The sequence below is a fragment of the Carcharhinus amblyrhynchos genome, chromosome 16 (genome assembly GCF_965287045.1).
Source record: "Carcharhinus amblyrhynchos chromosome 16, sCarAmb.v2.hapA, whole genome shotgun sequence".
Classification (NCBI taxonomy): domain Eukaryota; kingdom Metazoa; phylum Chordata; class Chondrichthyes; order Carcharhiniformes; family Carcharhinidae; genus Carcharhinus; species Carcharhinus amblyrhynchos.
This window is the reverse complement of record NC_137339.1, coordinates 1,467,567-1,483,736: the sequence shown is the minus strand read 5'-3', so window position 1 is coordinate 1,483,736 and position 16,170 is coordinate 1,467,567. Positions and strand designations below refer to the sequence as shown.

Below are 16,170 nucleotides of genomic sequence, written 5' to 3'. Positions count from 1 at the left end.
TTCCTTACTAAAATGAATTTGCTTTCTGCTTGTACATGAGCTGCACATCAGATGATTGTGGTTGTAAAACCAAACAGGGAAGATTGTTTTTGGATGGGTGGTGGGTAGATTATGGTGAAAAATTCCTATCATCTATCCTCATGTCTTGCATTTCAATTTTGCAGGGCACTCCCATTCAGGGTCTTTTTAAGTTCAATGCAATCATCACCACATTTGAAATGATTTTAGCCGACTGTCCTGAGTTACGAAAAATCCAGTGGAGTTGTGTGGTCATCGACGAGGCACACCGACTGAAGAACAGGAACTGCAAACTGCTGGAGGGTCTCAAACTCATGGCAGTGGTGAGGATGCAAATAATCTTCTTAGCCCTAAAAATGATAAGTGGGTTGAAGAGCATAAACGGAGGCCATTCACTCCTACCATTCAGTTGGATCATGGCTGACCTGTATTTTCCTGGGATGAGAGGCTTGTCCTATGAGGACAGGCAGCATGGTGGCACAGTGGTTAGCACTGCTGCCTCACAGCGCCAGGGACCTGTGTTCGATTCCCAGCTTGGGTTACTGTCAGTGGGGAGTTTGCACATTCTTCCTGTGTATGTGTGGGTTTTCTCCGGGTGCCCCAGTTCCCCCTCACAGTCTGAAAGATGTGCTGGTTAGGAGCACTGACCTGAACGGGTGTCGGAGTGTGGCGACTAGGGGAATTTCACAGTGATTTCATTGCAGTGTAACTAATACTTGTAACTAATAAATAAACTTGTTGTTTGACTTTTACAGTGACAGATGATCTCATCTCTGCCATAAAGTTCTTGAAGGTCTTGACAGGTAGATGTAGACAAGATTGTTTTCCCTGGTTGGAAAGTCTAGAAAAGTGGTTATAGCCTGTAGGGTAGGCGGAGAGTGACCCGTAGACTATAACCCCTAAAGACAGAGGTGAAAAAAAATTACTTCATTGAGTGTCTTCGGAATTTTCTACCTCAGAATTGTCAATCGATGAGTGTATTCAATGCTGAGATCAAAAGATCTTTGGGAGCTCGATAAAGGGAGATACCAAAGTAGGTTGGGGGTGGGGGGGGATGCTGATTTCAAATCCTGCCACAGCAGATGGTGGAATTTGAACCCACCTGGTTTACTAATGTCCTTTAGGGAAGGAAATCTGCTGTCCTTACCTGATCTGGCCTACATATAACACCAGAGCCACTGCTATGTGGTTGACTCTCAACTGCCCTCCAGGGGCAACTAGGGATGGGCAATAAACGCTGGCCAACCAGCAATGCTCATGTCAAATAAATTTTTAAAACTTGCAATGATTTTGTCCTCAAACCTGCTCCTATTAGATTTATTTAATCCATTTAGATTTTGTATTTGAGCACATAACCTAAGCTGACATTCCAGTGCAGATAGTGCTACATCGCCAGGGCACCATCCTTAGGTCCTGGTGCTTTAGTCACTATTGGAAGAGTTGTTGTCCTGAGCAACATTCCTCCCTTAGCCAGTAATATTAAAACTACTTCATCTCCTCACTGTCAGAGCAACTTTCAGTAGGCCAATTGGTTGCCATGTTTTTGTAATACCAAAAACACACAATCATAGAATCCCTGCAGTGCAGAAGGAGGCCATTCAGCCCATCAAGCCTGCACTGACAACAACCCAAGCCTTGTTCCCGTAACCCTATGTCTTTATACTGCTAATCCCCTGACACTAAGGGGCAATTTAGCATGGCCAATCAATCTAACTTGCACATCTTTGGACTGTGGGAGGAAACCCATACAGATGTGGTGAGAACGTACAAACTCCACACAGGCAGTCACCCAAGGCCGGGCTTTGTGAGTGGAAAATCATGTCTCACAAATTTGATTGAGTTTTTTGAAGGGGTAACCAAGAAAGTAGATGAGGGCAGTGCACTTGATGTTGTCTCCATGGACTTTAGCAAGGCCTTTGACAAGGTACCACATGGTAGGTTGTTGCATAAGATTAAATCTCACGGGATCTAGGGTGAGGTATCTAAATGGATACAAAATTGGCTTCTTTACAGAAACCAGAGGGTGGTTGTAGAGGGTTGTTTTTCAAACTGGAGGCCTGGGACTAGCGGTGTGCTTCAGGGATCAGTGCTGGGCCCACTGTTATTTGTCATTTATATTAATGATTTGGATGAGAAGATAGGGGGTGTGGTTAGTAAGTTTGCAGATACACTAAGATTGGTGGCATGGTGGACAGTGAAGAAAGTTATTGCCAATTGCAACGGGATCTTGGATCAATTGGGCCAGTGAGCTGACGAATGGCAGATGGAGTTTAATTTAGACAAATGCAAGGTGATGCATTTTGGTAGATTGAACCAGGGCAGGATTTACTCAGTTAATGGTAGGGCGATAGGGAGAGTTACAGAACAGAGAGATCGAGGAGTACACATTCATACCTCCTTGAAAGTGGAGTCACAGGTGGACAGAGTGGTGAAGAAGGCATTTGGCATGCTTGGTTTCATTGGTCAGAACGTTGAATACAGGAATTGGGACATCTTGTTGAAGTTGTACAAGACATTGGTAAGGCCACACTTGGAATACTGTGTGCAATTCTGGTCACCCTATTATAGAAAGGATATTATTAAACTAGAAAGAGTGCAGAAAAGATTTACTAGGATGCTACTGAGACTTGATGGATTGAGTTATAAGGAGAGGCCGGATAGACTGGGACTTTTTTCTCTGGAGCGTAGGAGGCTGAGGGGTGATCTTATAGAGGTCTATAAAATAATGAGGGGCATAGATCAGCTAGATAGTCAGGCATAGGTTTAAGGTGAGAGGAGAGAGATACAAAAGTGTCCAGAGGGCAATTTTTTTCACACAGAGGGTGGTGAGTGCCAGAGGTATAGTAGAGGCGGGTACAATTTTATCTTTTAAAAAGCATTTAGAAAGTTACATTGGTACGATGGGTATAGAGGGATGTGGGCAATTGGGATTAGCTTGGGGGTTTAAAAAAGGAAGGGCAGCATGGACAAGTTGGGCCGAAGGGCCTGTTTCCATGCTGTAAACCTCTATGACTGTATAATTGAACCCAGGTCCCTGGTGCTGTGAGACACAGTAAGAAGTCTCACAACACCAGGTTAAAGTCCAGTGGGTTTATTTGCTAGCACAAGCTTTCGGCGCGCTGCTCCTTATTTAGGTGAGTGAAGAGTTGTGTTTGTAAACAGGGCATATGCAGACACGAACTCAATTTACAAGATAAGGTTAGAATGCAAGTCTTTACAGGTAATCAAGTCTTTACATATACAGACAATGTGAGTGGAGAGAGGGTTAAGCACAGATTGAAGAGGTGTGAATTGTCTTGAGCCAGGACAGTTAGTGAGATTTTGCAAGTCCAGGCAAGCCATGGGAGTTGCAGATAGTGTGACATGAACCCAAAATCCTGGTTGAGGCCATCCTCATGTGCAGAACTTGGCTATCAGTTTTGCTTGGCGATTCTACTATGCGGTAGCAGTGCTAACCACTGTGCCCCCATGCCATATAATTGATCATTTTGCTTACTGCAGCTTATGTTAAAGCAAAACCTGTTAGAGGTAGGTTTTAAGGAACCTTTTAAAGTTGAAGCGAGAGAGAGATAGGGAGATTTAGGGATGAAATTCCAGAGCTTCAGGCATGCTGAAGGCGCAGCAGCTAATAGTGGAAAAATTAACATTATGGATGCACAAGAGGCCAGAGTTTGAGGGCACTTTGGTTTATAGGCTAGGAGAGTGAGAGAGGGACAAAGCTATAAAGGGATTGGAAAAGAAGGATGAAAATTTTAAAAGGCATTCCTAACTGGGAGCTAATTTAAGCCAGTGAGCACAGGATGATGGGTGAATGGGATTTGGTGTGAGGTGCGATACTGCTAACAGAACTTTGGCTGGCCTCCGGTTTCTGGAGAGAGTGCGAGATTGAGGCTGACCTGGAGGAGTTGAGTCTAGAGATAACAAGGGCCTGGATGAGGTGGAGAATAACTATTTCTCTACTTTAGTTACCGCACGTAGAAATAGATGATTTGCGGAGAAATAGTTTGAAAAAAGCAGTTCTATTCTAAACAGCAGAGGATGTGCAGTGGTGCCTCGGGATTTCATTTCTGCCCGATGAACCAATAACTTAATCCCTTATATACAGCAAAGAATGCTCTCCAAATCCTGGGAGAGATGGGCTGAGTGGGGGAGACAATTTGGGGGCAGAGGAAAGAGAGTTCAGTTTCTTTGACTTTAGAAATGAATGGGATTGAATGAATTCAGATATTTTGTCAGGCTGTCGACTGCCTGAATTTGAGTTTTAAGCTTTAGGCCTCAAATTTGGATGAAATTTCTTGAAAAGAAAAATTATTCACAATAATTTAAAAGAAAGCAGAGATTCGTGATTCACTGATGTCTTCTGACCTGATGTTAAGCAATTGACATGTACTTTCTCTCTCCCCTCCCTCGCTCGCACACAATTCCTCCCTCCTCTTTGTTTTGCTCCCTTACCTTCACGCATTCTTCTACTTCCTTCCCCTCGCTCCCCCATTCTCTGTCTCTCCTCTCTCACCCCCTTCCCTCCTCTCTCACCCCCTTCCCTCCTCTCTCACCCCCTTCCCTCCTCTCTCACCCCTTCCCTCCTCTCCTCACCCCCTTCCTCCTCTCTCACCCCCTTCCCTCCTCTCTCACCCCCTCCCCTCTCTCACCCCCTCCCTCCTGCTCTCACCCCCTTCCCTCTCTCACCCCCTTCCCTCCTCTCTCACCCCCTCCCTCCTCTCTCACCCCCTTCCCTCCTCTCTCATCCCCCTTCCTCCTCTCTCACCCCCTTCCCTCCTCTCTCACCCCCTTCCCTCCTCTCTCACCCCCTTCCCTCCTCTCTCACCCCCTTCCCTCCTCTCTCACCCCCACCCCCTCCTCCTCTCACCCCTTCCCTCCTCTCTCACCCCCTTCCCTCCTCTCTCACCCCCTCCTCCTCTCTCACCCCCTTCCCTCCTCTCTCACCCCCTTCCCTCCTCTCTCACCCCCTTCCCTCCTCTCTCACCCCCTTCCCTCCTCTCTCACCCCCTTCCCTCCTCTCTCACCCCCTTCCCTCCTCTCTCACCCCCTTCCCTCCTCTCTCACCCCCTTCCCTCCTCTCTCACCCCCTTCCCTCCTCTCTCACCCCCTTCCCTCCTCTCTCACCCCCTTCCCTCCTCTCTCACCCCCTTCCCTCCTCTCTCACCCCCTTCCCTCCTCTCTCACCCCCTTCCCTCCTCTCTCACCCCCTTCCCTCCTCTCTCACCCCCTTCCCTCCTCTCTCACCCCCTTCCCTCCTCTCTCACCCCCTTCCCTCCTCTCTCACCCCCTTCCCTCCTCTCTCACCCCCTTCCCTCCTCTCTCACCCCCTTCCCTCCTCTCTCACCCCCTTCCCTCCTCTCTCACCCCCTTCCCTCCTCTCTCACCCCCTTCCCTCCTCTCTCCCCCCCTTTCCCTCCTCTCTCTCTCCCCCCCTTTCCCTCCTCTCTCTCTCTCTCCCCCCCTTTCCCTCCTCTCTCCCTTTTCACCCCTCATTCCTGCTCCCCTCCCTGCCCCCCTTTATGTCCTACCTGCCACCACACCACATTTAGGAACACAAAGTACTTTTGACTGGAACCCCTTTGCAGAATACAGTGGAGGAACTCTTCAGTTTGTTAAATTTCCTTGAGCCTGTTCACTTTCCATCTGAGTCCTCCTTCATGGAGGAATTTGGAGACCTAAAGACTGATGAGCAGGTATGTGAGATGTGTTTTGGTTATTGTTCACCATTATTCTCCTTGGAGAAACACAGGAACAAGAATATTTGCCTCAGCCCCTTGAGCCTGGCAGAGTGCTCTTTCTATAACTGATCTACTCGCCTTATTTCTGTCACCTTCAATCATCTGACACAACAAAAGTCAATCAATCTTGTTGAAATTTTCAATTGACCCCAGCCTTAACAGCTTTCTGTGGCGGGTTCCAGCGTCCGTCTACTATTTGTGTGAAGACGGACTTCCTCACGTCACCCATGAGTGACCTGTTAACGTTCATTGTATCTCCTGCTGGTGCCTTTCTTGCACTTAACCGCACATGGACTGAAAACCATTGGCTGGATGCATCGACAGCAAATGCAGCCTGGTCAAAACCATTGGGAAGAAACCACACATCTCCATGATTGTTGTTAGCAAAACCATGCATCTTACAGATAGTGTAAGAGAAAACAGTGAATTGTATTTAGTTTATATTTTTAAAAAACAGGCAGTGCAGAGAAGAGCAAAATATTCCTGATATTCATAGACTCCCACCATGCAGAAGGAGGCCATTTGGCCCATCAAGCCCGCATCTACAACAATCCCACTCAGGCCCTGTCCCCATAACACCATGTATTTGCCTTGCTAATCCCTCTGACAATAAGGGGCAATTTTGCATGGCGAATCAACCTAAGGTACACATCTTTGGAGTGTGGGAGGAAACCTACGCAGACACACGGAGAATGTGCAGACTCCACACAAGGTTGGATGAATGAGCTGCCAGATCAATACGACATTGAGGTTGGGGGAATGAGTAAAGTTCTGATCTAACTCCCATATCTACCATGGTAGAGAAATAAAAAAAAACAAAATGCTAGAAATATTCAGCAGGTTAGGCAACTTATAGAGAGAAACAGAATTTACAGTTCAGCTTGACATTCTTTAGTCTGAACTGAAGAAAGGTGGAAATGTAATAGGTTTTAAGCAAATGAATTAACTCCTCAAATTCAGCGAGCTTCTTTAGGCATAACTGCTAAAAATCTGTGCTGGCTCTTTGACTGGCTTATATTTGCCTAAATATTAAGACACTCCATCCTTAATAACTAAATCCTAATAATTTCCTCAAGTAAATGGGCATTATTCGAGTTTGGTTAGGTCCTTGTAATGAGTGATTGGACTGGAACTGCTCCTCTGAGGCAGACGCTGTAATCTAAATTGTGAACCAGGGCAGTCTGCAGTCCTCCAATGTTGATTGACAAACAAACTCATTTAGCACGAGCTGAAAGATCTCTGAGTCCTAAAGACTAATTTTCCTTTAGCAGCATTGTCCTGATTGGGCAGATACGAGGAGCCTTGTGCATATGAGTAAGCTGCATCACTTTTAGCTGACGAAACTTCAGCTGTGCTGTGCGCACACCTGAAAGCTCTAACACTTGATATTTACCAACCTGTAGCCCAGTTCTTTGACTTTGTTATTTAAGGTGTCACTGCAATACTGAGGGAGGTGTTTTCTTCGAATGGGATTGTGAACTGAGGTGCTGCTTGAGTTCTCACGTCAATTTAAAAAATCCCATCATAAAATTCAAAGAACAAAGAAATTCTCTCAACATCCATGTCAACAACACCAGAATATCTCTGTGCAACTTAAGGGACCATGCTATTCTAATCTGATTTCTCTGCTTTAATTGAGAACATAAATGCTTTGAGATGTTTTGAGAAAATTATTTAGTGTCTCAAACCCCTAGTCAGCCTGGTATTGTAAACAAAATTGCATCGCTCATCACAGTGAAAAAAGAACTTGGCTTCTGGTTAGATTAAAAATTTTGTGATGATGGCACATCTCAGAGTGTTAGATAGCTGTTCCGAGTTCTTACCCATGCTCTTTTATGTTAGTGCGGATTCAAAATGCGAGATGCCAAGTTCAGTATGTTTGCATGCATCTTGACAATCAAATGATTCTGGTAATGACCTCTGTCCTTTTCCTCCAAAGTGTTGAATACATTGATTTACATCTTGTTCCTCCTATGTTGAAATCAAGATTTATTGCACATTCTATCTCCCCTTTTTCCCAGTATCCCCTTATCTTTTTGCAGGCTTTGAAAATCCAGCCATTGCTGTTAATTGGTCATTCCTTCCTAGCTTAGTGTACTGCCTGTTTTCTCTTTGACCTTTTCTGTTTTCTGTGCCATGGATTTCAGTCCTTCACATGGGGTTCTCAATTCTCTTTTTTGTTGTTAATGCTTGAAATTGCTTTCAGTTTCTTCAATGTAAGTGTCAAATGCTTCTTTGGGATCACATCAATTTGGGGCTCACCCCTTGGCCCAAGCAGTTTACTGTTGACTGAGTCACTAACGAGTCATTTCCCTGTGATAGGTGAAGAAGCTGCAGGCAGTGCTGAAACCCATGATGCTGCGAAGACTGAAGGATGATGTTGAAAAAAACCTGGCTCCAAAAGAGGAGACCATTATTGAGGTGGAACTAACCAACATCCAGAAAAAGTACTATAGAGCTATTTTGGAGAGGAATTTCTCCTTCTTAGCTAAAGGGGCCAACCAGGCCAACATGCCAAACCTGCTGAATACCATGATGGAACTGAGAAAGTGCTGTAACCATCCCTACTTGATCAATGGTAAGTCCAGTGTATCACACTCAATTTGTAGTAATAATACACCTCGTCCACGTCTCCTCCATATCCTCGCTCTTCCCTATCTCCATAACCTCCATATAATCAAGGATTTGGGCATAAGATGGGAAAATGGAGCTGAAGATTATGAAGTCAGTTGTGATCTCGTGGAAAGTTGAAGCAGACCTCAACTGGCCGAATGGCCTACTTCTGCTCTTACATCTTATGGTCCAACAAGCTCCCAACCTTCTGAGATCTCATGCTTTTTCAATTCTGGTCTCTTAATGTATCCCTGATTTTCATTGCTCTATCGTTGGTGACCATGCCTTCTGCTGCCTCGGCCCAAAAGTATTGATGGTGTATAAATGAATGATATCTATCCAAGTCCAAATGCTGTGTGATTTGGAGATGTTATAATCCCATTACATTCCTTCTCTGAAATTCTCTCCCTAGCTCCCTACTTTGCTGTGCTCCTTTATGATGCTTCTTAAAGCTGACCTATTTGACCAAGCCTTTAGTCAGAATCTCATTATTAGATTTTATTTGATAATGCCCCTATGGAAATACCTTGGGATGCTTTACTACATAGAACCCTACAGCACAAACAGGCCCTTTGGCCCACAAGTTGCGCCGATCATATCCATACCTACAAGGCCTATCTATAACTCTGAATCCCATTAAACCCCACATACTCATCCAGATGTCTCTTAAAAGACCCCAGCGAGTTCGCCTCTACCACCACCGACAGCAGCCGATTCCATTCACTCACCACCCCCTGAGTGAAAAACTTACCCCAACACCTCCTCTGTACCTGCTCCCCAACACCTTAAACCTGTGTCCTCTCGTAGCGACCATTTCAGCCCTGGGAAATAGCCTCCGAGAATCCACCCTATCTATACCTCTCAACATTTTATAAACCTCTATCAGGTCGCCTCTCAATCTTCATCTCTCCAGGGAGAAGAGACCTAGCTCCCTCAACCTATCTTCATAAGGCATGCTTCCCAATCCAGGCAACATCCTTGTAAATCTCCTCTGCACCCTTTCAATAGCTTCCACATCCTTCTTGTAGTGAGGCGACCAGAACTGCGCACAGTACTCCAAGTGGGGTCTGACAAGGGTCTTATAAAATTACCTCCCAACTCCTAAACTCAATCCCTCGATTAATGAAGGCCAGCACACCATATACCTTCTTGACCACATCCTCCGCCTGCAAGGCCGATTTAAGAGTCCTATGGACCAAGACCCCATGGTCCTTCTGATCCTCAACACTGCTAATGGTCCTACCCTTGATATTGTACTCCTTCATCCCATTGGACCTGCCAAAATGGACCACTACATTTAGAAATTGTTTTCAGTTTCTAGTGCTAAACAGTATACATTCAGAATGTTATGTGGAAAGTATCTGCTACGGCACTAAAAGACACAAGCCTTGCTGTTCAGAGGTGCAGAGCTACTAGACTGGGGTGAATAGGAAAAATGGTGTTATTCCCAGTCTGTGTGCCTATCTGGCCCACAAATGGCGCACCCCAGTAAGTAAATAGCTAAGATAACATTTTGTACTTATGTGTGGTCCATAACTCTTGCTTGATATGTTTTGCCAACGTTCAGAAGTGATTTTGGAAAGTGGGGAGTGGTCATTGCTGATGTCTCAGTGGCTCAATACACTGCGTTACATAGTGGAGCAATACAAAATAGAAGACTCTAGGTTCAATTCTGAGTCAGTGTTGTTATCCAGAAAAGCTGTACTGTCTTCATATTTCCAACAAGGGTAGGGAATGGTTCTAGCTCTTGTGCTAGTGTGAGTGTTTGATGTCAGGCGACATTAGGATCTGGCCCAGCTGTGATGTTCACTGATCAAACACTGCCAACATTCATTGTCTATATGAACAATGGTTACTTGGTTGATGGTTAAGGAGAGATTTTATCAAGGTGTTCAAATCATGAACAAAAATTATTTCCTGTTGTTATCCAGAGGAGTCAGTTTTAAAGTGATTGGCACAAGAACCAGAGGGAAGGTGGTGAGAATATTTCTGATGGGGGAGACAGTAGCCTCATGGTATTATCACGAAACTATTAATCTAGAAACTCAGCTAATGCTCTGGGGACCCGAATTTGAATCCTGCCACGGCAGATGGAATTTGAGTTCAGTAAGAAAAAAGTTTGGAATTCAGAATCTACTGGTGACCATGAAACCATTGTCGACTGTCAGAAAAATCCATCTGGTTCACTAATGTCCTTTAGGGAAGTAAGTCTGCCACCCTTACTTGGTCTGGCCTACGTGTGCCTCCAGACCCACAGCAATGTTGTTGACTCTGAACTACCCTCTGCACAAGGGAACTAGGGATGGGCAATAAATGCTGGCCAGCCAGCGACATTCAGGTCCCACGAATGAATTTAAAAAATGGAAGTTTTTTGCATGGGTGGCGCGGTAGCATAGTCGTTGGCACTGCTGCTTCACAGCTCCAGGGACCTGGGTTCGATTCCCAGCTTGGGTCACTGTGCAGAGTTTGCACATTCTCCTCGTGTCTGCATAGGTTTCCTCCGGATGCTCCGGTTTCCTCCCGCAGTCCAAAGATGTGTGGGTTAGGTTGATTGGCCATGTTAAGATTGCCCCTTAGTGTCCTAGGATGCTTAGGTTAGAGGCATTAGTGGGTAAAATATATCGGGATATTGGGGATAGGGCCTGGATGGGCTTGTGGTTGGTGCAGACTCGATGGGCCGAAGGGCCTCTTTCTGCACTGAAGGGTTTCTATGATTCTATGAAGTTTTGATGATCTGGAAAGCGCTGTCTCAGAGCAATGGAAGCAAATTCCATAATAACTTCCAAAAGAGAATTGAATAATACTTGAAAAGGAAGTGGTTGCAGGCTGTAGGGAAAGAGAAGCAAAGTCAGACAAATTGAATAGATCTTTCAAAGAGCTAGCAGTGGCATGATTGGCTGAATGGCCTCCTTTGCTGTGTGGTTATAAGTTTGAGGAACTCTGTGAAGAGATGCTTGTAAGAGAGGAAGATACTGGTTATGGGGGAAATGGAATAAAGAGGAAACAAAGAGAAGAGTCTTAAGTAGAGCATGCAGATATGGATACCTTTAACAAGAGACAGAACTGAACAATTCCGTGGGAATAAGGTATTTCAACCAAATTTGAATTTTGATTCCTGGTAGGTGCTGAGGAGAAAATCCTGGATGAATTTCGTGAAGTGCACAATCCTGATGCCCCTGATTTTCAGCTGCAGGCCATGATTCAAGCAGCGGGTAAATTGGTGCTAATCGATAAACTCTTACCCAAGCTGATTGCTGGTGGACACAAGGTGCTGATTTTCTCCCAGATGGTACGCTGCCTGGATATTCTCGAAGATTACCTCATCCACAGACGGTGAGACCCTGCTACATCCTGGGCCCAAACCACCACCTGTATTAGGCACATTGCTCAGTCATTAAAAACATGACCGCCGTGAAGAATTATTTGGAATGGCTGATGATCTGTTTTGTAATTGAGTCATTATTGTTAATTTGATGAAAATTAAAAGTGTACTCCAATCTATTCAGATGTTGTGACTGTACCTCCCTTGCTTGCCTGGTGGCTAAAGTCTTTAACCCATATGGATTGGCTTTAATCCCTCATTTTGCTGGTGTTTGACTTCATTGGAGTCAGCATTTGAACCTCCCTGGGTTAGGGGAAGGGTAAAAATCAGCCACTGTCTATTCCTGATGCTGGCCACTCATTCCCACTGAATACCAGATGGTATATTGACTCAGCAATGATAAAGAAATAATATCAGACTAAGTCAGAATGGTGTGTGATTTGAAGTGGTGTGTTTCCATTACCTTGCTGCTCTTGATAGTAGGAACTATTGAAGCAAGCTTTGCAAACTATTGTAGTGCATCCTGATGGGATACTTGAAGCAGATTTATCACTAAGTGAATTGAATATTTACTTGAAATATTTGCAAGATTATGGGGAAGAGCAAGAGAGTGGGATTAGCTAGCTTTTTCGAAGAGCAGGTAAAATGGGCCAAATTATTTCAGTCTGTATTTTAAGATTCCACAAAGAACAGACTCATTAGTTTAAATATTCAACCTTAGTCTACTCTTAAATGTTTTAGATACACCTATGAGCGCATTGATGGCAGGGTAAGGGGGAACCTGAGACAGGCTGCAATCGACCGCTTTTCCAAACCAGACTCCGACCGCTTTGTGTTTCTGCTCTGCACAAGAGCAGGAGGCCTTGGTATCAACCTTACTGCGGCAGACACTTGTATCATCTTCGACTCGGATTGGAACCCACAGAATGATCTGCAGGTGAGTCTCTCAGTAAGCGACACGAGGGAAGTTCCTCCACTGGGACTAGTGCTAATTGATCCGTCCTGAGAGCTATACAGACGTTGCACTCTGCTTCTCTCACTAATCCTCTTCACTGAGCCTTTGTTGAAATTCAGTGTGGTGTAGCCTCTGGGATAGTTGTGGCCTGTGAAATCCTTTGGGGATTTCCGATAGATTTGCTTGTTATAAACACATTCAATTAGTCGAAGAAGGAGAAATACTAATTGATGATTCTTTAATTCAAAAAAGTGAAAGAAATAATGAGGCTAATTATAAAGAAGAATGAAAAGTTACAATATGGACTTGTTTAAGAGAACAAGGCAAGTTGTTGATAATACTATTTTGCATGCTTAAAATTGGAAATAAAAGCAGAAAATGCTTGAAATACTCAGCAGATCTGCTATGTATGTGGAGAGAAATTGAGCTAATGTTTCAGGTTAGTGAGCTTTCACCAGAACTCAGAAGAGTTAGAGTTTTAGTAGGTTTTAAGTAAAGGGTCTGTGAAATGTGGAGCAAGTTGGGGAAATAAAAGGAAAAATCTGTGGTGGGTGAAAGGCAGGAGAAATTAAATGACCAACTCCCAACGTTGCAGTCAAACCTGCTGACATTCCTCAAAAGAATTTCTTCAACCAGTTATAGTAATCTTTCTGACAGGCAACTCTGTTGCGCTGTTTGGCGCACCAATTTCTTTCACTCATCACAACTCCCCTTCCCCTTGCTCTGTCAAACCTTATCATTTAATCTCTCCTGCTTTTGCTCCATTACACACTTTCCCTTTTATTCTTCATACCTTTTCACTAATTGTTGTGAATGGAATGAAAGGCAGGTAAGGAGTTGTACCTGACTGGTGTGAAACAGGGAGCAATGTTTATATCGTGACTGGTATAAATCTACCCAGACAAACAGGAAAATGTGGTGGACTTGTATATGAAAGAGAGACTCTGGATGGAGGGATGGCAGAGGGAAGGAGACTGGAGGGCAGACGGAGATAGCTGGAGGGAGGGAGATGGGATGGGGGAAATTCAATGTGATAACACAGTTGCCAAGCCAGAGTTGCCTGTTAGAAAGATTACTGTAACTGGTTGAAGAGAAGAAACTCTTTTCTGAGAGTTGAGTGCTTCTTTGAGGAGGTGGGAGTGCCTTTAGTTTTGATGCTGGATTTGGTCTTGCTGCTGTGTGGTGGTACTAATTTTCTACCAAAGTCCTACATAAGAGATTATCATGTAAGATTAAAGCATGTGGGATTGGGGGAAGTGCATTGAGATGGATAGAAAATTGGTTGGCAGAGAGGAAATAAAGAGTAGGAATTAATGGGTGCTTTTCAAATTGGCAGGCCGTAACTAGTGGGGGTGCCACAGAGATCGGTGCTGGGACCCCATTTGGACGAGAGAACAAAATGTAACATCTCAAAGTTTGCAGATGATACCAAGTTGGGTGGGAGGGTGAACTGTGACAAGGATGCAGAAATCCTTTAGAATGATCTGGACAGGTTGGATGAATGGGCAAATCATTGGCAGATGCAGTATTATTTGGATAAATGTGAGGTTATTCACTTTGGAAGTAAAAACAAGAAGGCAGATTACTACCTGAATGGCTGTAAATTGGGAGAGGGGAGTGTGCAGAGGGACCTGGGTGTCCTTGTGCACCAGTCACTGAAGGAAAGCATGCAGATGCAGCAGGCGGTAAAGAAGGAAAATGGCAAGTTGGCCTTTATTGCGAGAGGTTTCAAGTACAGGACCAGGGATGTGTTGTTACAATTATACAGGGTCTTGGTGAGGCCACACCTAGAGTGTTGTGTGCAGATTTGGTTTCCTTTTCTGAGGAAGGATGTTCTTGCTCTCGAGGGAGTGCAGCGAAGGTTTACCAGGCTGATTCCGGGGATGGCAGGACTGATGTATGAGGAGAGATTGACTCGGTTAGGATTGTTTTCACTGGTGTTCAGACAAATGAGGGGGGATCTCATAGAGACTTACAAAATTCTAACAGGATTAGGCAGGATAGATGCAGAGAGGATGTTCCCGATGGGGGGAAGTCCAGATCCGGGGGTCTGAGGATTCAGGGTAGACCTTTTAGGACGGAGGTGAGGAGACATTTCTTCACCTAGAGAGTGGTGATCCTGTGGAATTCATTACCACAGGAAGTAATTGATGCCAAAACATTGAACGTATTCAAGCGGTAGCTGGATATAGCACTTGGGACGAATGGGATCAAAGGTTATGGGGAAAAAGCATGATTGGGCGATTGAGTTGGATGATCAGCCATGATCATGATGAATGGCAGAGCAGGCTTGAAGGGCCAAATGGCCTCTTCCTGCTCCTATCTTCTATGTTTTTATGGTTGCAAAGGACCTAGTTACCACCTCTGTAGAGACCACTCTTTTTTTTAAAAAGATTCAAAGTTCCAGTTATTTGCTGAAAGAATGATCCTAAAATATATCATGTTTTAAAACTTTGACTGTTACAGACGACTAAAAGCGCGCTGTTGACTGAAGCCTATTTCCTTTTTGTAGGCAGCTTATATTTAAACTACAGAAAATGACATTCCTCTTGTACATTTGTCACCCATCACACTCTCTATGGAATGAAACCTTCTAGCAAATAATTCACAGTTGCACCCAGCTTCCAAAGGGTTCCTGTATCCCAGCTTCACCTAGTAATAACTTTGAGACGCTTTCCTCAAAGTTTTTGGAGAGTTTCTCAAATCTATCGTCAGTAGTAAAGCTTATTGCTATAATTCTTCTGTCCCAAACTACAACAGTTTTACACACCCCATGATTGTAACAACATTAAAAGGAATAGTGTTCCTAGACAGACAGTGAATAAAGCTAAAAAAGATCAGAGATGGCCCAACCATTGTGTTGCTTGGTATATTGAAGAATTTGCCTCATGGTGTTTGATAATCTTGAGTCTTTAAGAGATTGTCTCTATCTGAACAGCTTCAGTCCTTCTGTTTGTTTCCAGGCTCAGGCCCGATGCCACCGGATAGGACAGAATAAAGCAGTTCAAGTATATCGCCTAATAACTCGCAACTCGTATGAACGAGAAATGTTCGACAAAGCCAGTCTCAAGCTGGGCCTCGACAGAGCTGTACTGCAAGCAATGAATCGCAAAGGAAACACTAATGGGGTAACCTGTCTTGCCACTGGAATCTCACCTTGTTTTGGAATGCACGTGTTTGCTAAAGTGGGGTCATAGTTCTGAAATTACAGTTCAAGGGCCCTGTGTCCTAGGCCATATACACTGCAAGTTAAAGATCTCTACACTGTCCCCATCAGACACTCCCAGGACAGGTACAGCACGGGGTTAGATACAGAGTAAAGCTCCCTCTACACTGTCCCCATCAAACACTCCCAGGACAGGTACAGCACGGGGTTAGATACAGAGTAAAGCTCCCTCTACACTGTCCCCCATCAGACACTCCCAGGACAGGTACAGCACGGGGTTAGATACAGAGTAAAGCTCCCTCTACACTGTCCCCCCATCAAACACTCCCAGGACAGGGACAGCACGGGGTTAGATACA

General features: G+C 44.6%; 1 protein-coding gene across 4 annotated transcripts in view; it reads left to right on the top strand.

The window, feature by feature from the left end:
* chd6 (chromodomain helicase DNA binding protein 6) overlaps positions 1–16,170 on the top strand; it is a 219,200-nt gene that overhangs the window by 140,443 nt on the left and 62,587 nt on the right. For all 4 annotated transcript variants that reach the window (XM_080204564.1, XM_080204565.1, XM_080204563.1 and 1 more), the window contains 6 exons: positions 165–341; positions 5,568–5,711; positions 8,079–8,334; positions 11,492–11,702; positions 12,433–12,628; positions 15,610–15,774. In XM_080204564.1, coding sequence (XP_080060690.1) covers positions 165–341; positions 5,568–5,711; positions 8,079–8,334; positions 11,492–11,702; positions 12,433–12,628; positions 15,610–15,774 — 1,149 coding nt within the window. The remainder of the gene's footprint in view (positions 1–164; positions 342–5,567; positions 5,712–8,078; positions 8,335–11,491; positions 11,703–12,432; positions 12,629–15,609; positions 15,775–16,170) is intronic.